This window comes from Dermacentor andersoni, chromosome 11 (genome assembly GCF_023375885.2).
Source record: "Dermacentor andersoni chromosome 11, qqDerAnde1_hic_scaffold, whole genome shotgun sequence".
Classification (NCBI taxonomy): Eukaryota; Metazoa; Arthropoda; class Arachnida; order Ixodida; family Ixodidae; genus Dermacentor; species Dermacentor andersoni.
Genome location: NC_092824.1, coordinates 69,746,444 through 69,766,332, shown reverse-complemented (window position 1 = coordinate 69,766,332; position 19,889 = coordinate 69,746,444). Strand labels below are relative to the sequence as shown.

At 43.8% G+C, this 19,889-nt stretch overlaps 1 protein-coding gene and 1 long non-coding RNA gene across 2 annotated transcripts; one reads left to right on the top strand and one right to left on the bottom strand.

Annotated features, from left to right (window-relative positions):
• Positions 1–38: 38 nt before the first annotated feature.
• On the bottom strand, positions 39–16,388 carry sud1 (Prolyl 3-hydroxylase sud1). Its single transcript, XM_055064435.2, has 11 exons — positions 16,039–16,388; positions 15,817–15,965; positions 15,690–15,736; positions 15,495–15,595; positions 15,244–15,403; positions 13,335–13,512; positions 11,450–11,563; positions 8,642–8,721; positions 6,910–7,226; positions 2,008–2,066; positions 39–217 (listed from the first exon to the last, which is right to left on the bottom strand). Exons 1-11 carry the CDS (start codon positions 16,208–16,210, stop codon positions 65–67), a joined length of 1,530 nt encoding a protein of 509 aa, XP_054920410.2. The 5' UTR covers positions 16,211–16,388; the 3' UTR covers positions 39–64.
• Positions 16,389–16,415: 27 nt separating this feature from the next.
• Positions 16,416–19,810, top strand: LOC140214099 (uncharacterized). Its single transcript, XR_011891023.1, has 2 exons — positions 16,416–16,596; positions 19,644–19,810. It is a non-coding gene; the product is annotated as an uncharacterized lncRNA (long non-coding RNA).
• The last annotated feature ends 79 nt before the right edge of the window (positions 19,811–19,889 follow it).

Below are 19,889 nucleotides of genomic sequence, written 5' to 3'. Positions count from 1 at the left end.
ATGCTTGACAATTGCACTTGCCTGCTGTGAATCGCGACTGCAACAACAAATGCAATTTATTACATCATTCGTAATAAACAAACTTCATGTCGTGAAAGCACTGGTCTTCCTTGGGCAGCTTGGTCACTTCGTGGTTGACGTGCTTCACAAACTGCAGGAGTCCCTTGTCCCTGTACACCAACGCCAGAGAGTTGGGGCATGGATTCAGGGTCAACACCTGCATAAGTAAGCAACATAAAGTGCATGACATTTTATGACAAACTATGCAGAATTCACAATTTTCTTTCATTTTAACACGATCCTACCAAGCAGATGGCCTGCTCATGTATGTGTTCATATCAGTGGTGCAGAGACAAAGAGGTCCGTTGGCTTTGTGTGCTCGTAATAAAAAATCGAGACCCTCCGTTGCCCTTATTAAGGGTTTTAGCTTGAACGTAAACATTTGCAAAATACCGAGGACTGCAGTAACAACACTGGTAGCAGTCTCTTGCGACACTTCACCCAAGCACAATGCATCAGCGAAATCGAATTCCATGGTAATAGAAGCCAAAAAGCATGTAGCAATATGATTATAGGCATGCCGTTGTGGGGGACTCTGGATAATTACGACCACCCGGGGTTATTCATGCACCCAATGCACACTACACAAGCGTCTTTGAATTTCACGCTCATATAGATGCGAGTGCTGTGTCCAGGAGTCGAACCCAGACCTCAAGCTTGCACAACGCGTTACAAATGTTCTTATTACGTGGGTGTCCTCTTTGGGGATAGAAAAATGAAAACAAAGGGAACTAGACATTAACAATTATCTTGCTGGCTACTCGCTACGCTAGCAGCTAAGTAGAATATGGTTAGTCATGGTTAGTCAGCCGTGTGTCCAAAAGATAGCGCCACCAACTCTGTCAGCATACAAAGTTTTAGTGCATTGTAAAAGCAATGCAGTTAAACCTTGATATAACTAATTTGTAAAAATCAGTAATTTATTCCTTTATGTTAAAATTCGACCTTTTATGCAGATAAGTGCAGTCGACAATGGATTTTTCTTACACGGAAGAGGCCGTAAAATTTTCCGAATTATCAGGCAATCTAAAAAAGGTTAACATCAATGAGAAAAAACTTCGTTTTGTGGAATCTCAGAGTCGGCGACAAAATATAAGATTTTATGCCATGTCAGCGACGTGTTCACATTGGCAGTACGAAGCCAAGCCAGCCACACTTTCGCACCCACTCCACCCCTGCTGCTGATCTCGCCCGCAGTGGGATGACCCTCTCATGAAATGTGCCCTATCATGAATGCTTATTCTGCCTCTCACTGCAACGTGCCTTCGAAACTTGAGATTACGCAACCTCCAGCACTAAACAAGCGGGAAGACGGCGCATATGATGCCAAGCCATCTCGGCACGCACACATGGCAGATTACCTCTAAAGACAGGGCGCACTAACTGCATATGCACTCGGCCACGGTTGCGATAAAAAGGGAGGCACACGCCAATCTGCCCTCCCCCACTTCTCCCTCTCGCGCTTGATCGTGTTACTGAGCTGGCTGCCGCCCCCTTTCCCTTTGCTCACACGGGAAGAGAGCGCTCATCAAGCCACTGTCCTTCCATCCTTCTTGGCTCACCCGCGCATACTTTCACTAGTACCCAAACCATACAGTGCACGGAGTGGGCTAAGATCTTATCGCGCTTGGACTTTATACAAAACATGACGCTGCTCTGCTTCGGCGGTCGAACGGTATGTGATCAACTGCTTGCAATTCAACTATTCGACAATCTGCGTCTACGGAAGTTTCCATTTATTGTCTCGGTATATGTTTACGGTGGCAGTGAAATTTCATTTGTTGAAATCGTGTATAAACACACTTGGTTATATTGAGGTTATAAATACATGGTGTTCTATGGACATAAAGTTCAATACTTGATTATACCGAGGTTTAACTGTAGTAACAATAAAGATATGACAATATTGTTATATTATTAATATCGTAATGTAATTCACAAACTTACGTCTTCGTCTTCGCCTTTCACTATGTACGTTGTAAAACCACCACATTCTGGTTTCCACTCTGAAAGAAGCACACAAAGAAAAGGAACCATTACTATAGATGTGTCACCAAGAGGATGTGTTTACCATAGACAAAGGCTGTGAGGGCACTTTTGATTGCAACCGAGCCCAGTTGGGATCGAATTTCTCAATTTTGGTTGGCTCCCCTCTGCAGTTTGCGTAAAGGAGCCAATCGCAATCGAAGGTGCCCCACGTGACACAGGTATTGCTAACAACCACAGATAATCAGCCAGGATGACTAGCCAGCCACAACAAGTAATCTACTGACAAGGGTCTGCACAAAGGAGCAGTGACAACAGCTACCAGCAACAGAAAACAAGCATTACATGCACTTGTAATTACATGTCATCCCATAATCAGCTACTTATATTGTCACAAATGCAGCACTGCCCTCTTCTAAAGTTCTAGCATATACTTGGCTTTGTCGACTCCCCCAGAGCACTAATTTCTTTAGGAGAACTCATTAGCATGCGCAGCTTCCCATTAAAAAGGCGAAGTCAAAAGGTGTTTGAACTAATGACAGAGTTTCAATTGCGAACAGATATCATAATCCCACAGCACAAGCTTTTCTGCAAGCTGCTGTATCAACATGCCTAACCTAACCTGTAATGCCATTTACAAAGTCTTTGGAGTACATATGGACATGTTGAGAACCTATGAAGCCGTCTAATCTAACCTAACCTCTAATCTTCTGCAAAGCTTTTGCAGTACATGTACACGTGTTGAGAGCCTACGAAGCCTTCTAACCTAACCTAACTTCTCATCTTAAACAGCTATCCATGAAGTCGGTGCAGTACGTTAAGGCGTTTCACGAGCCTGCAAAATCATTGGTTCTCTGGTGTCTCGACAACGAGGCCACATAGAAACACATGCCTTAGCACAGATCAGTATATAATATGCAAACAATTTTTTTTTCCAAGGGTCTTTAAACCAGGGTGTCGAATCGAAAAAAATACCAGTCGGGTTCACGTTCAATGTGGTCCGATTTCATTCTGGTGCAGTTCTGGTTCGGAGAACTCAAAATTTATAACGGTTGGCGAACTGGTTCGGCTCAGCCCATTTTATCCTGCCCCATGGCGATATGCTGCATAGTACTATCGACTTGTCTGTATCACACATGTGCAAGCTTTATCAAGAGGAGGCAGAAATTTGCTAATTAACTACACTGATACTGGGAAATTTTCATGCACGTGTTAAAAACAGAGGTAATTAGTGAGAATCCCTGCTCAGCGTGAACTCTGCGTAGGTTCCATACACGTTACTTTCAGAGCAGTGGCGTCAGTTAATTTTCATTTTGCTTCTGGTTTTACTGCAAGACTGGTGGTAAGCAGACTGCGGCATGTAACGTGTGACATTGAAGACGGCGCGAATTTACATTGTATTACATAAATTACAACTTCAAACTTATAGTCTGCAGCAAATAAAGAAGCCAGCATTTGATGTTTCGCTCTGTTTTCTCCTTTCCATAGAAGCAGGTGAAGACACCGATGCTTCTGAACAATGAACAAGGACAGTTTGTGCTGAACTATATGTCAACCTTTCTTGCGCATCTGCACGTGGTCCGTAGTCTTGTGCTAGGCCGGACAAAGAAATCAAAAGCATGCACGTCGTGCCCCACGAATAATTTCTACAACGTGGAGAGCATTGTACCCTGCTTGGCTAAGCACCAAACATGCGCTGAACCATGGCACATAACAAGAGCAGGTTTTGTGTGCAGTTCGCAGCCGTATTACCACTCACTGATGGCATTCATTAGTGACCGCAGTGTTACGGTTAGAATAAGTCGTGCAGCCGAACTTATTGATATCCCTTCCTGGAAGTCTTGTCCGTTCACTGCATTTCTCTAGATTTAGTAACAAGTTGACATAGCAGCTGAATCGGGAGAATAACCAGAAATAAGAGATTCTGTGGAGCCCCTGAAACAGCAGGCATAGCTGACTTCAGAAGTGCAAGTGTCTATGCTGAGCTGGCCGTAATTACCAGCACGTACCCATAGCCTATCCCTCTTCTCGCACAATGCAACTCGTGAGTCATAACAATGTGCTAGTAGGATGCATTGTTTGAAGAAGTAGTTATTTGAACAATCGTGCAAACTATTGAGCACCCACTGTCGCCTTATATGCTTGAACCGTTCTATGCCAAACCAGTAACCGTGATTATTTTTTCAGTTTAGGTTTGGTATGGGTTCAGGCATGTTCCAAAAATATCAGTTTGTGTTTGGGTTCAGTTCCATGCAAAATTTCAGTTCGGGTATGGTTTTTGGTTCGGGTTTGGTTCGACACCCTGTTTTAAACACCTTGCACCTAGGAAGAACGCGAATGTGTGCATTCAAATGAAGCCTTCCTTTGTTATTCTTTCATGTATATCAACAGAGGAAGTTAAATGAATGCTTCCAAGTTCTAGCTGAAACATCTGTTTTGTCATCACACTACTTGAACCTCTTGAATTCACCTAGCATCGGCCACTGGCCCACCTTTCCTTTTAAAGGGGCTAGTACGACGAAGGAACCAAATAAAACGATGGACAGAGGAAGATGACATGGGACAACCACGTAGGTGCTTTAACAACTGAGCATTTTATTTCTTGACACAGGAATAAATTGCTGCTGTTGGTTTTAGTGCTCAGTGGTTTTAAAGGGACACTAAATAGAAACAATGAATGAGTTTAGCCTGATAAAGTATTCTTCCACACTTATATTTTGACAAATTTCGTGGTAATAAGTTATTTGATAAAAAAATGAGGATCAATGTTTCAGTTTTAAAATTTTGTGCCGAATATTTTTCGTATTTAGGATGTTGTGGCTCAATAAATGTTCTTGAAACTTGCCAAGTCCTTGGGTTTTTAGAATACAGTGTAATCCATCTTTACCAATAAAAAAGTTACTGGGTGCAAGTGGATGTTGTCAAAACCTATGATGTCATCGGAAGCTGGTGCAGAAACTTTAAGGTGGTGTCGCCATCTACCTTTCATATTTGCATATTTTCTGGCTTACCAAGCCTTCCCGCAGAATAAGAGTGGCTGCAAATGTAGCCCTTCACAATGTAGCACACTTATCAGCTTCGATTGACTTGTGCAGTGGTTTAGGTAGAGTTGCACACAAATGAATCGACTACCTGACTAGGTGGACCGTTACTTTCAGTTTCGAAGAGGCACTGGCAATGCATCAAAGTCTCGATTTTCGGCTCAACTCGGTGAACTCAGTGGCCGAATTGGCATGTGTTCATGCGGGCGAAGCGGGACAAAGTCTGAATTCTCGAGCGGCACGCTGTAAAGTGTTTGCAATTTCCTCGAAACTGTAAAATTATCTGTTGGCAACTGTACCGAATCACCGAGACCCATGCATTTCTGGAAGCGCCGTCTCAGGAACTACAGATCACTGAGCGAGTGTGGCTAATTCGAGCTGGGAATGCAGAGAAAGACGGTCATAATAGCGTGCCCTGTGGACTACGTGTCCATCAGATGACGTGACAGGATTTAGTGCTGGTCATTTGCTGGCGATGTGGAATGCCTTAAAGGCCAAATTCTTTACTGTGTAATTAATGTGCTCACCTGTTGAAGCATGGCACGCACCGACAAAATGCTAAAATGCTGCTCAAGCAGCACTCTACCCTGGTTCCATGGAGAGGCAGTGCATGTGTTTTGGGCCTAACGTATCACGCAAAGCTAAATGTCTCAATTTTCTCTGTATGCATCGTTTCAATGGCTAGCGACACTTCAGACTTTGGTGTTCGGCTCAGGTTTGTCTGAAAGGCAGTTCGTGAGAATGGGACATATTTTTTTCAATATAATTGCTACATGGTACCAGGAGTTCGAATATGCGAGAGTTTTCCCTCATTCAGATACACGTTATTCTGGCGCTCTTAGTAGGCGATAATCCAAACGCGCCGCCGTTCCCTGCTGTAGATGGCGCAATGTGGGCATCACATTTTGCTTCGGTGGAATCCAATGTCATCCACCAGCTTGATTTCACTTGTTTCCAGTTGTGCTTTAAAACGCAATGCTACAGGAAAACAACAAAATGCATCTCGAGCCGCCGAAGCACCACCAGCTTGATGCGCGTCGGCGTCTCGTGCCGCAATGATCCACATGACGCTTCGCGTTATGTAGATGTCAACAATAGTTGAATCTGTCAAATTTTTTTTTACTTATGATTGCACGTTTTCCCGATTAGTACGCATTTTCTCACGGTTCTTTCAAAAATGTATGAACAAGGTTCTATAAATGTATACAAAAGATTGCTGGTCACTTGAAGCCGGGCTCGTAGTCACAAAACTTCTCTTAAGTTGAGAAAGGTAGAAATTTGACCTTTTTGATATGACATACTGCAAGTGAAGCCCAAAAAAACTTGTGTGTCGTACCCTCTGTATCTCCCAGGTTTTTGCACTTCACTTTTGGTTGCTTTCAAGTGTCATTGTGCCAATCGTCTCATTATTACATTAATAGCTGTTATGAGTGGCGACCACTTAAATGCCAGCCAATCGGGAAACCATTGTGTAAGAGAAGTTTCATGAATGCAGCCTGAGACGCGCAAAAAAATTGTAACTTTTTTGGCAAGAAAGCTTTGGCACATGATGTAGTTCTAGGAACGAACCAAGTAGGGTCATGGAACTCCAGAACAACCTTCTCACTCCAAAACAACCTTCCCAAACTCTCTATTTTTTTTTTTTGCATTCTTTTTGGGGTAGCTATAGCAGACATTCCCAAATTCCGCCATGTTGGCGTTTTCAGCCAATCAGAGAAGGCACAGCCACTCAGTGAGCCAATCAGATCTGATGAGATGGTGAATTTGACCCAACAGTCCTGCTTCTCTAGGCTCTTGCTCTACAACATGAGATGCCAGTCACCTCTGCAGTTGAGGTAGAGGACCACGTCAAGCGCGCACTCGTCCGAGCTCCGGTCGTGGTCGTGGGCCAGGGTGTACGTGCCGTGGCTCCACTTGCGGATGACCTGCGTACAGCTCGAGGACTTGTGGTCGGGCTGCTCGGTACTGTCGGATCCTCCCTCGTCCTCTGAACTCGAGCTGCTATCCGCGAGAGCGGACAGTGGATGCAGCTTCAAGCCCGTCAGGTTCGAAAGGATAAGAAACATGGCCTCTGACCGGAACACCCGGAGGCACTCTTCCACCACGGGCGCCATTGGCGTGGGGTACTTCAACATCCACCTGTAAAGCCGCACCGGGGCCCCCCCAAGATGGTAAAACACTGCACGACAGCAGATAAAGCCAGGGAAACAGCAAGGCACGCATAGCATAATGTTGGCGAGACTGACATGGTTTAACACTATTTTGTGCAGGGGTGTGCCGCTTTTCGAAATTTCAAATAAGAATAAAATATTAGTACTTGAAATTTTGTTCGCATTCAATTAGAGAATTCACTGCCTGAAGTTGTTGAACATTCGTTACACTTGAGTACTGTGCAGGACAACAACAGTTCTTACCGTCTAAAGAGACAAAGGCTTAAGCAAGTCACAGACTCTTTCAAATATTCTGCTGCGGGATAAACTGGTTGTGCAGACGCTCCAGTTCTTGAGTAACCACGTGGAGGAGATAACTTATGGACAACTGTTTGCAGTCCTTAAGTAAGCATGACCACCTCAAGCAGCCTATAAATTTTCTGTCTCTACTTATATAAGCAAAGCAATTTATCATTTGGCCAATCTCACAATGCTTGGATTTCTTTAATATAATGGGCAGCGCTGTATTGCAAATAGCTTTTTCAGAGAGCAATACAAGTGAACCTATTTAAAATGAAGTTACATCAGATACAAAAACACCTTCACTATATCCAATAGTTATTATAACCAGATATTTCTTACATGCTGATACTGGTGAGAAATCTTTTATATTTAATTTGTTATATCCAATAATCCTCTAGATCTATGTTCATTACATGAATGTTTGACTTCCACTCTACTACGTGCATGAGGTGATGAGCAATTTCTTGTTTCATTACTATCACTGCCACGGTGCACCAGATCTATAAAAACCTTTATTTTTATTTTTATTGTTTGCAAGGTTCTCAGTTGAACTGAAATCCAGTTGATAACGGCATCAGATGTTTCAACCAGCATAGATGAGCCTTTTGTTGCCAAGCAGGTTCCACAGAACCTTTGCTTTGTCCCAGTTATTTTATTTTTACTTACATTTCATATTGTTTAGGAATTAGAAGTATCTGGTATTCGATTCAAGCTTAGAACGACAGAAAGTTGAGCTAGTTGGTAACTAGCTTACCAGCTTACCTTACCAACTAGCTTAACTTTCTGTGGTTCTAAGCTTCATTTTTAGTTCTCTGACGGCGTTCGTGTTGTCCACTTCTCTACTCTTGTGTCCTGTCTGCACGCCTCACCTCTTTTTTGCATAATGATCCGATTCAACATTTCGGAGTCATTTTTCTAAAGTATTCGACTTGATTAGAAAAAGCTTGCTGTTCGAACACCCTCAATCTCATGGCACGACTGTGGCACAAAGCACCGAAGTGCAGAAGGAGAAACGAGAGGTTAGCAGAAAGAAGAACACAACCCCTAACCTCATGCATTGAATACGGAGGTATGATTGGCAAAATGGCAACACACTCTTACCGGCGATTGGGTGGGCCTTGCTGGTTCCAGAAGATGGTGGGGTCAGAAAGTGCCTCCTCCAATTCCTTGCACTTGTCTTCCTGAAGGCATTGCAATGGTTCAGTGAGCACAACCGAATTTCACAAGTGGTCCAAGGAGAATAATGAAAACAACTGCACGACTAGTATAATGTAAACTTTTTGTTAAATTTGGAACTGTGCTCTGAACATAACTTGAGATGTCTTTCGTCACACCACACAGGTTTTGCATTTCAGAGTGCTTGGCCAACAGAGGACTAAGGATGGCAGGAAAGCCAAAGCAGGGCACAGTGTGACGTCGTATCTTCAAAATTTCACGGGCTTTCCTTTTCCGATGGTAAAAAAAAAAAAGGAGTCTGCAAGACCGGTTGTGTCAACACTGTTATTCGTCATTTCTAAACATCCTCCACAACTTTTGTATTGAGAACTTATTTAGGGAAGTTCAACAAAAAGTACCTAATAAACATAATTAAATAAGTATTAGTGCTAATTAACAAACAAAAAGTTGTTGCTACTGTGAACCACATCTATAAATAAACAGTGAGGGCCGTTCATTAAAGCTTTCAGTCCTGGCAATAGTTAAAGGGACAGCCGGTATATAATCATAATTACTGATGGAACTTGATGAGAAGCCAAAATTGAGGAACCATTCTATCCTGTGAAGGTGGTTGACCAGCGAAGCTGCTAGGGTGCTATAAATTATGTTGGTATATAGTTTTGTTGGTGGGTAACTATACATATAATTATGTATACGTCATTTATGCAAAGTACAAAGAAATATACAATAACTTGTTGTCTTGTCTCTTTTCTTTTCATTTTAGCTTTATCTTGCCACGCAAGTGATAAAGGTCTCGTTGTTGCTGTGATACACCACCAATGGCTCTTTTTCGATTTCGCTCTAAAAATGCAGCTGTTGCAATGGAGTGCTGTTTAGACGCAGGTGGCTGTTAAACCGAGCCTCGATGCAAGCGACGATATGCATTGATCGAGGCACAGTCCAAAGGAGTGCACGAAACAAAACACGTTTGTGTGTAATTTGCAATTCAGCATGCTTCCTAGTTAGTTAGCTGAATGAAACTTGTAAGGGCTACAGTTTTATTCCAGCGGACCAACATGGGGATGTCAGTTTCCTTCTCGTAGAAGACCATGTACTGACAGCACAAAAGAACTCCATGCTATTTAAAAATTCACTGTGAACTACGTGATTATGAAAAGTAAATGAAACTCGCCGTAATGATAGAGTTGTCTTAGCGGCCCATTTCAGTATAATTTTTTCGACGATACCTACATTAGATTGAGAGCTACAGAGCATTCACAAGAAAGTTGGCTTTGCCACAAGGTGTTTTGTGTTCCCTGCTATGATTTTTCCGGAGGGTAGACATACACAGCTTCGCTGTAAAAAGTGCTTTGTTAAGTTTAGTGAGACAAGCATATGTTTTGCCTCAAGTTTCAGTGCACTTATTACGACATTGATGGTAGTTTTAAAACTCATTCCAAGTCTACATGCCTTGAAAACTCACCGCCTCAATTAATAAATAGCAATGTGTCCCCTACAATGATCTGATAGTTTTAACGCAATAGTGTTAAGGTCTCCGTGTCGCAGAAAATCTGGTGTTGGCATCAGCGTCCGGCACCCAGCGTCGGACGCCATTCGTGCGAAAAATTTTCAAACCACCCATACCCAGGCCCTCCATGTGGTGCAAAGAAGTTACTAAACTAATTGTATTTCTCAAGCTAAAATACGCAGAAAAATTGCAAAGTACAACTTACACACCTACAGACATGATGACGTTGGATTGTAATTTGAATATACGAGAAAACATAATTCTGTTATGGCGAAACTCAAACAAACCCCTTTTCCAGCGTTTCTACCATTCATAGACTGGCCACGGCATCTGCCATTTGTGCGCGCCGGTGGATGAATACCTCAGAGTTCATGGAGCAGTGTGCCCATTTCTTTGAAACACTTCCAGGTGGCGCTCGCCTCTGCCACATCGCAGCCCACGCAAGAGGCCGCATTTCTACCTGAAAGCCCACCTTCGTGCACAGTGTTCGCCATGAGCATTTCCCGGTAAACATTACTGTTGCATAAGCTGCAGTTGCCGGAAAGCGTGAGAAGCAGTCAGGGATCTTTGAATGCTATCGCATTCCACTCTTAAAGGCAATGCTTAAGCGTCCTCCAATTTGTTAATGACATTTTGCTAGTTAGCTTGCTTGTTGCAATTATGTATGAACTTACATAATACCAGAAGAGTTGACTGTTGGGCTAGTTGGCCGTCCATATTTGAAGTAGTAGCTTAGCGCGAATAAAACCATGGACACAAGGAAGACAGACACGGACAAGCGCTTGTCCGTGTCTGTCTTCCTTGTGTCCGTGGTTTTATTCGCGCTAAGCAACTACTTCAAATTACATAATACCAGTCTCTTCAAGTAATTTCATGAAAAGAATTGCCCTATTTCCTAGATAAGATATGTAAAAATTGGATTTCTAAGTCTAAAAAGAAAGCACACACACAAAAGATGCTTAGTGTTTGCTCCGAAATACAGTGCAGTTAAACCACAACATTATGACATGAGCAAATAACAAATTATCAGATATAACGAAGAAAATCTAAACATTTTCTCACTAATATCAGCGTTAAAAAATTGCTACATATATATTTACGACAAATAGCATCTCACAGCTTGTTATGGGCAGTTGGACTGCATGACCACATTATGACCAGAGAAAAAATATTTGGCTAGATGCAATGGTTGGGTGATTGTGAAGGGTGACTCAAGCATCACTTGCCTGCAAGAATTCCTGGAGGTGGATCTCCGAGTTGCTCTTGAACTGCTCTCGGACCTGCTTGGCAATACTGTCTGCCAGGTAGGTGGGGCTGATCCAGGCTCGTAGCAGGTCCTCCTGGCGATACAATTCAGAGGTCCTCGGTCAGGCAATCATGCTTGGCTCGGAACACACCAGTTTGGGTTCACACCAGTTTGGGTTTTATTTTGTTCCCAATTTCAGTTTCACTGTCTCCTAACATCAGCGCTAAGGAACTTATTAATTTTGTTCATGCGTGACCTCCATTAACCTGCAGGAGGCAAATTCTTTTCCAGCCCACCAGGCCCTCTTACCACATTCAGGTCAACCTGTGAACTCTACAAATCATAAAAATCCCCCCTGGGGACAACACTAGGAGAGGGGGGTCACATGCACATTATTTTAATGTATGCCCTGGGCCTGAGTGCAAACCTTTCGCGGGATACCTAGGCAGTTCATTAACAATGATTAACTTTTGGATGGAGCAGACAAGCAGCAGCAAGTCGAAACAGAAAAGATAGACTGACAAGGAAATCATTGTTTTTTAGATAATCAGTGCTGGCGCAAACTAAAAGCTAATATGGTGCAACAATAAGCACTTTTGGCGCAGTGTTGAATGTTAATCTAGACACGATATGGTCTTAATATTAACTGAAATAGCTAATAAACATAATGGAGCTGGCTTTATGCGCATCAACACAGCGTTCGGTTTAAAGATTACCAAACTAGCTTCATTAATTTTTAATGAATGGCTCCCTCTATTCCTATATCATGGTATAAAGCTGCTCAACCATTTCAACTTGCAACAGGGATTTGCGCCTTTCCTGCGTCTTAAGCAAGCAAGAAAAGAAAAAAAAAACATATATATGTAGATATATAAATTGAAGTTACAGTGAAGACTTGACAGTTAAATTACAGAGTTTTCTTTACATCTGATGTACAAAATTTATCTTGCATAACTGCCTTGGATCGGGTGAATGCAGTTCAAACTCAAACCATGGGACCTGCTTTTCTAATCATGCAGGGTTGCAAGAAAGGTCCCCACTAATACCAAGTTATGTGCCATCGGGTGAGTATGCATATTGCAAGTATGTGCTTCTAAAGTGGCACTGTCAGCGACTACGATGAGCAAAGTGCGACGGGAACTCATCCGAGGCTTCTTTGTGATCCAACAGCCTTCTTGAGCAAGCTCCACCGTGCCCAACTAGTATGTAGAACACAGAATTGCAGCGCACAAGGAGCAAACAACGTGACCACACAGCGGCAGTATATTGAAACAGCTCCTCTGAAGAAATGCAACAAAACAGCAAATACAGCAAACGGAGGACCGATGGCATCAGCAATACCCTGTGGCTATGACTACTCCATTGACCTACAGAATGGCGATGACATCCCGGTTTAGGTTTTTGTTTCATTTTTACTGGCGAGGCAGCATGGAAGGAACAAGGCTTTCGTTCTTAATGCTCATTTGGCACTGGCTTGGCCCAATTTTCTATTAAAATGCTGTTATGGAGCAGAATGGCACAGAAGACTCTCTTGGCGCAATTGGGTCCAACTGGCGCAGCTGTTGCACCACTGATAATGTTTACTTTTTTAGAAACTTCGCTGTTGCTTTTTTCGCCTGCTTCAAAAACTCGTCTGAATGAAGCACGAGGTTGTGGGATCAAATTATGATGGTTGCGATCAAATTCGTATTTCAATGGGGGTGAAATGCGAAAACACCTGTGGACTTGAATTTAAGAGTGTAAGTGCACGTTTAGGAACCCCAGGTGGTCCAAATTATTCCGGAGTCCCCCATTACAGCGTGTCTCATAATCATATCACGGTTTCGGCATGTAAAACCACATAATTTTAAAGCTGAAATGCGTACCTCAATGTGGCACCATGACAGCCGCTCAAGGAGCGGCTCCATGTAGGGCTCTGGCCTACTAATGGGAGGTCCGTGGAACCATCCACCAACAGACAGCCTCACTTTGTCTTCACTCAGCACTTCCGCCACTTGGTGAAACGAGACTGGGCTGACCTCGAAGAAGGCAAAACTGTTGAACCTGCAGTACACAGTGACGCACAGGTCATGCTGATCCAAAAGAACAAAGATGCGGGTTTCTCCGACTCTGAGGCACTGGTTCCTAAGGCACTGGTTTTTTGTCCAATTTCTCCTTTCCGTAGCTTCTTATGTGTGGCAATCGGGCAACTGTCTGGCCAAGACCGTTCAGTGACACTAATAAATCTGCCTCTCTGACCCTTACTAAACGTGCTTCAGAGCTGCAAAGCAGCTAAATGTTGATAAGGTACAGTTGTTTTTTTTTGTTTTTTTTTTCATTTCTCATGATTAAGAACTGAATGCCATAACAAACTTCCGAATCTGTAAGTGCAGTTTCACAAAGTCAGATTCTCAAAGACTGCGTTCTGCACATGGCTGTCGTGCTTCACTTTGACATGTATATATAACAGTGCTTTCTGAAAATAAAATAAATTGTTGGAAGTTCAGTGGTCTGCTCACTCTCTGTCCCCTCTGCTTTTGTTTCACTGTCTGTCAAGACGTTAAGCTAGGCCACAGGAAGATTTTAAGTGATTGACGCTGGCCAAACGAAGCAAGTCCGAGCCTGTAGCCAATGTTTTGACAAGTGGCCGTGTCTTTGTCAAGGGACTAGGGTTCGGATGAAGACAAGTCTGCTTGTTGAATTGTGTGGCCACTAGCAATCACAAGCATATGTAGGAAAGACATATAACGAAGTTGAACTTTCATCGCTTTAATGCTATTTAGGCATGAGAGAGAGAGAGAGAGAGAGAGACAACTTCATGTAGTCGCTTGCAGAACGACACCATGACTAAATGGCGCCGTGACGCGGGCCCTGACGTCTTCTCAGCGGGTGGTCTCTACTCAACTCCAGTGCGTGTTACTCCCGTGGTCGGTCGCCCTGAGGGGCAACGTTCCGTCGGTTTCGCTCGGCCTTTGTCTTTCAAGAGCCGCCGAGACCTGCTATATATATATATATATATATATACATAGAGTTTCTCACAATATTACCTAGAGGGAAATCTGGCGCTGCTGCGCTGTGGTATGCATGGGAATGCCGGTATATTGTGGATTCGGATTGGCATCGTTCTCGTAGAGACAGGACACCTTGAAGACGCGCTTGGCAAGTACCGTTCCGTCTGTCACAATGATTCATTTTCTACTAGAACAGCACATAAAAAGCTGTTTTAGCTTTACTATTATGCGAAAACATGTTTTGTTGAACTATGAGAACTTGTTATTGTGGGTACGACTACATGTTACGTAAAAAGTATCAGCGGGCCGCTAAAGTTAGAGGACAGACGACAAGGTTCGCGCTCGCTTTGAAACAGTTGGTCGTCTGTTCTTGCTTTTCTTCGCTTGGTCATGCATCGTGGGTGAGTAAAGATGTAATATGCGTGAATGGAAACATTTTATGAAGATTTTACTTTGAGAACGCGTTATTTGCGTAGCCATATCCACGTTTTAGACGAAGCCTCTTACAACACCAGCCAACGCGAGCCTCGCAGACACATATACCGTCATTCCCATGACGGCACGGCGCCCCCTTAAGAAACTCCCATAGACGGTGGCGCCAAATTACCCTCTAGGTGTTATAGTGAGAAACTCTATGTATATATATATATATATATTTAGGCATGACAAGTTTTCTTAACCGTGGGACAATATTACTTGGCAGAAATTTGTTTTAGAATCAGAACTGTTTGACCTTGGAATATGGTATGTACAAAGAAATGGCAAACCCATGCTGTCCACAAACCTGGGTAATATTGAGCGAACAACGTCCCTTGGCTGCCCATTGCTGTCAGTGTCAAACAAGTCCAAGGCCCCTCCATCTTCAGAAGTCCAACCAGGGGACAGATAGAGGATGAACGCTATCCGTCGGCCTTCCAACTCATCGTCGTGGCACAGCAGCACGTCTGTACGCACAAAAGGAAAAGTGGGAAAATGCCATAAAGCAACTGTCATACCATTTGTGGCCCATCTACAAGCACGCACTTCGTCACCTACCTGTGTAAGAGTACTTGGAACAGGTTAGGCTGATGGTGCCATCTAACGGAATTCCCGTAACATCACGGAGCCATGGCGCCAGCGTTTCCTCCAGGCATTTTCTGAGTTTTCCAACACAAACGACGCCTTTTTAGTAGCGGCTGGACACTGACAATATCACGGCGGGAAACGGCCGTACGAAAGAGCATGTTTTACCTGAAAGCGTGTATGTACGGCGTGTCAAAGTTTTGCAGGTCATCCGACTGCAAACCGAAACCAAAGCGCAATGTCGGCAAATGCACGGGCGGCAAGTAGTACACTTAAAATTACGAAAATAATTTACCTGGTGGAACTTGTAGAGGTCGTTGTCCTTGGTGTGGAACTCGATGTCAAACAGCTCGTTTTTCAAGCTATCGACGCTACCTTTGTCCTCTAGCAAGTTGTGCAGGAGGCAAACATTAAAAGGATCCGTGATCAGCTCGGCCGCTGTTCCTGCGATGCGGTTGTGTAAGAATCGGCTCATGCAACGCTGCAGCGAAAGCCGTAAGGCCGAGGGCCAGCTTACCGAAATGACCGGCTTTCTTCTCCGCAAAGGCGGCTTTCAGCCTGTGTTTAGTTGTATCTGAGAGAACTTCGCTGTTCACTTGCACTACGATGGATTCCTTTCTACGCTTAGACAAAGGCGACGATCTCAGACCGCTGGTGCCTCCTTTGTCAGCACGCTTTGCAGGCGTCATAACTGGACGCTTGGCGCGAATAATATTCGTCCCAAAACGATAGGCTTTCGAGAGTGTCAAACATCACTAGTGACGCAAACCGCGTACACGTGCTTCCGCATCGTCCGCGGCTTCATACGGCAAAGCGGAAACTTGGACAACGCCGGAAGCACACAGAGCTGGACAGATCAACCGCTCTCGCGCAAAACCATTTTCATCGCATTTTCTGTAGGCCGTGTCTGCTGTGCCCGGGGCACAGCAAACGAAAGGTGCCCGAAATGTCTACGTTCACCCATGACGTCACGTCCGCTATAACCCATGATGTCACATCCGCTCATTTCCATGGCGGCCGTCTTACGGAGCCAGCTGCGCTGCGAAACGGTCCGTATTCCGTGCCCACTTAGAGCGTGAGTAATTCATCTTTCCACGCTATATGCGCGTAATAAAGGATTGGGGCTGTGAGCAGTTTGATGCGTTACCATTAAGTACCTTGTGCGCATATTTTGCCTCCTGGCCGCGTCAAATTGCAGCCGGCATGTGGAATGGGCCGTGGCATATTATATAAAGCTGCTCATGTGAGTGGTATTGCCTCCGTCAGGATCGTCAGTGCGTGCACAGAACCATTCAGTAGTCTGGTTCAGGGAGGATGCGCGAAAGAACGAGGACGTAAGAAAACACTGGCATGACGAGCTGTTCCGTCAGATCGCGTTACGTCGCGCTTTTTTTCTAAGACCATCTCGCTCGAGCGAGAGGATCTTAGAACAGCATTACTACTGCTTTTTTACAGCTTTGCTGCGGCTCATTTAATCGTCACCTGCATTCTTTTAATAATACAAATGACATCGCTGCGCGGAAGAGCGTCTCTTGAAGTTTCCAAACAAGAGCCAATGCCGCCGTGCCTGCTGCATACACGCTTGCCTTTCCTTACGCAGTTAAGACGCGGCACTAGCTCTGCTACTGCGTGATACAGGGTCACTGTGATAAGAAAATTAAAAAAGAACGAACGAAATTAAGGCAGAAAATGTCAAACGTTGCCAAGCGTGATAAACGGACCTGCCTCGCCAGATGAGTTGAAGAAATCGGGGTCCTGAAGTCAGCTTCGCCGCAGTAGACTAGTGTTACGCGCTGAAGCATGTCAGAACTGAAGAGTGACCGCTTTCACCGACATAAATAATATGTGTTCCTTAATGATGTACGCGTGCACCTGTCGTCTCCTGTTACATTACGCGCGTTGAGGCGCCTAAGTGTACTGGCCGGCCTTCAGCGCTATTTCGGACGTGGCTGTGATGCTTTGAACCGTTGGTTTGTCGACCTCGTAAGCCAGTTAATGTTTACACGGCCATTTTTTTCTGAGCTGTTGATTTCTTCCATAACAGCTACGTAATTTCGTAGTTTCCTGTTCAACTGCTTTGGTCATATGCGAGTCAAGGTTGTTCTCTTTAGCCGAGCGCAGTTTTCGAAAGCGAAACGACGCTTTTGCATCAGCATATAGTGCCGTCGCCCATTTACAACACAGTCAATCAATGTAATTTTGTATGTCACTGGGAAACCGCCGAACGCAGGGAACTCACTCGCATGCGGGGAACTGCATAACTAACCACGGCATTACCGTGCCTCTTGGAAAGCTGCTTTGCATCAAAGGCCGGATACCCTTGCTATGATTCACCGCAAAATATTTTGTATGTCTAACCGCTTAACATATTTGTATTGCGGTGAAGGTAACCTTACGGAACCGAATTTCGCAACGCTTTTTAGACTCCTGCATCTCTACCAGCCACTACCAAACGCTGGTCGGTACGTCTCTTGGCAAAGGTCCAGGTAAATCTCCCCTGTTGGGAGTTGGGGGCACTCACGTATATGAAAACTGCCAAGGAAAGCAGTTGTCCTGATGAAGGCATGCTCCCGTGTCGAAACATTTGCACCAGCCTGTTCGACCACCGTTATCACCGCAACATAGTTGTGTGTTGCGGTGAAGCATGCCGATATTGGGAAAGATTTACGTGAATCTGGAATGTATGGTTTCTGTCAGCGACGAACCTAATGTTCTACTCTCATCAAAGCAGATTTTCGTGGCAGGATGCATGATGTCTTGAGAACTTTTGTTGGCTAAAGCCATACGTGCCAGGTTAGCTCTTGTCACAATAATACGCTTTACCGCAATACACAAGAGGCCCCGCTGTAGGACACGCCCGCCGTAGTAGCCAAAACCTTATGTGATGGTTCACTGCAAAACACCTCCTGTATTGCGGTGAATCGCAATAAAGCACATTTGTCAGTTTAGAATGTAAAGACCCTTGCCCTTCGCTTTTGTAATAATATGACTCAGTTTAATGAGAACATGTATTCACTGCTAAAAACATCCACATTGAAATGGAGATATGAACACTGTTGGCAGCTTGTGTGATGTTTTATCCCTTTACTTTTTTTGTGTACCTGTCACGCTGCCATTATTAAATTTTCCTGTACTTCGTTAGGTGCTGACGTACATAACATTACATCACAAAGAGCCACTGTGTAATTAGTGTTCAAGGACCAGTGTGATGGCTTTACTCAAGAAAGGTTTGGGTTATGTTGTTGTGAAGGTTTTTTTTTAGAGGTAGCTTTCTGAGAAGAAATCAGATGTCAGGAAATAGATCTCATTGGCACAGTAATCTTGGCTGCCTTTTGCTCAAACGTGCCCTAGACATAATTGAGTGATTTGCACTTGCAACTGGACAGCAGCCGTAGCTTGGGAGACCAGTGATATGGCATATTTTATCAAACTAGGTGACACATAGCATTACCAGTCCGAATAGAGACCTGTTTAAATGTTTGTCACCTTTAACACCTAGATTTTCAACCATGAATTCAGAAAAATCTGTAGCACATTTAGAACCTAGATTTTAAATGCTGTATAAGTTGGCTTCTTGTTCACTGCAGCTGTGCTCGGCTTCTGTCCAAACGGGAGAGCACTTCTGCACAGCTTATTAGGGAATATTCTTATTTACATACCTTCTTTTTATTTATCTCGCCTACAATCACAATCAAATGTTTATGGCACATGAATGTGCTGTGCATGAATCTAACTTACAATGCCATGTTCAACAGCGCAGTGCATGCACCTTGTGTTGGTTCATTCAAGCTAAGCATTGCTACAGCCTTTAACTGTAGGTATCATGGTATGAGAGCAGAGAAATGGATATGCAAAGACAGTTGGGCACATTGAGACATCATCTTTGTTGTGTGTGAAAAGGTGACAGATACACAATATGGGGAGAACGCATGCACTTTCATATTTTCTCGCGCGCACAAAAAAGCTGGAGGAATAAGGTTTCTTCACTGTGCCATAGAAACTATATGTTTGCTCTCAAGGGTAATTCTGATTCATTGGATATGTTCCTGTGCTGTGTTTATTTTCTTGAGTGTGCTTTAGTTTTTGCACGTTAATGTTTCAAACTCGTTTTTATTTTCACAGACTGAACATCCCACGTCTTGGTTTGACTTCCTGGTACAGGATACTTGCACTTAGCATGGAGTGATGAAGCAAAGCAGTGTACTTTTATTAAATGTGCAGATTTTAGCAGTATAACAGCAGTTCATTAAAAAAACATGTGTGCTGAAAATAAAGTGTTCTTACCCACATTCCTCGTTGTCTATTTATTTATTTATTAATACTGTCAACACTCATAGAGGGTCATAACAGGGAGGACAATACAATTAC

What these genes read in the sequence shown, in the direction of transcription:
- sud1 (XM_055064435.2), bottom strand. Translation starts at nt 16,210, where the DNA reads ATGACGCCTGCAAAGCGTGCTGACAAAGGAGGCACCAGCGGTCTGAGA. An exon ending in GAAGAAAGCCGGTCATTTCG is followed by an intron (nt 15,966 to 16,038) that starts GTAAGCTGGCCC and finishes ACCGCATCGCAG; the next exon opens with GAACAGCGGCCGAGCTGATC. An exon ending in CCTCTACCTCAACTGCAGAG is followed by an intron (nt 2,067 to 6,909) that starts GTGACTGGCATC and finishes TGCTTCTTTCAG; the next exon opens with AGTGGAAACCAGAATGTGGT.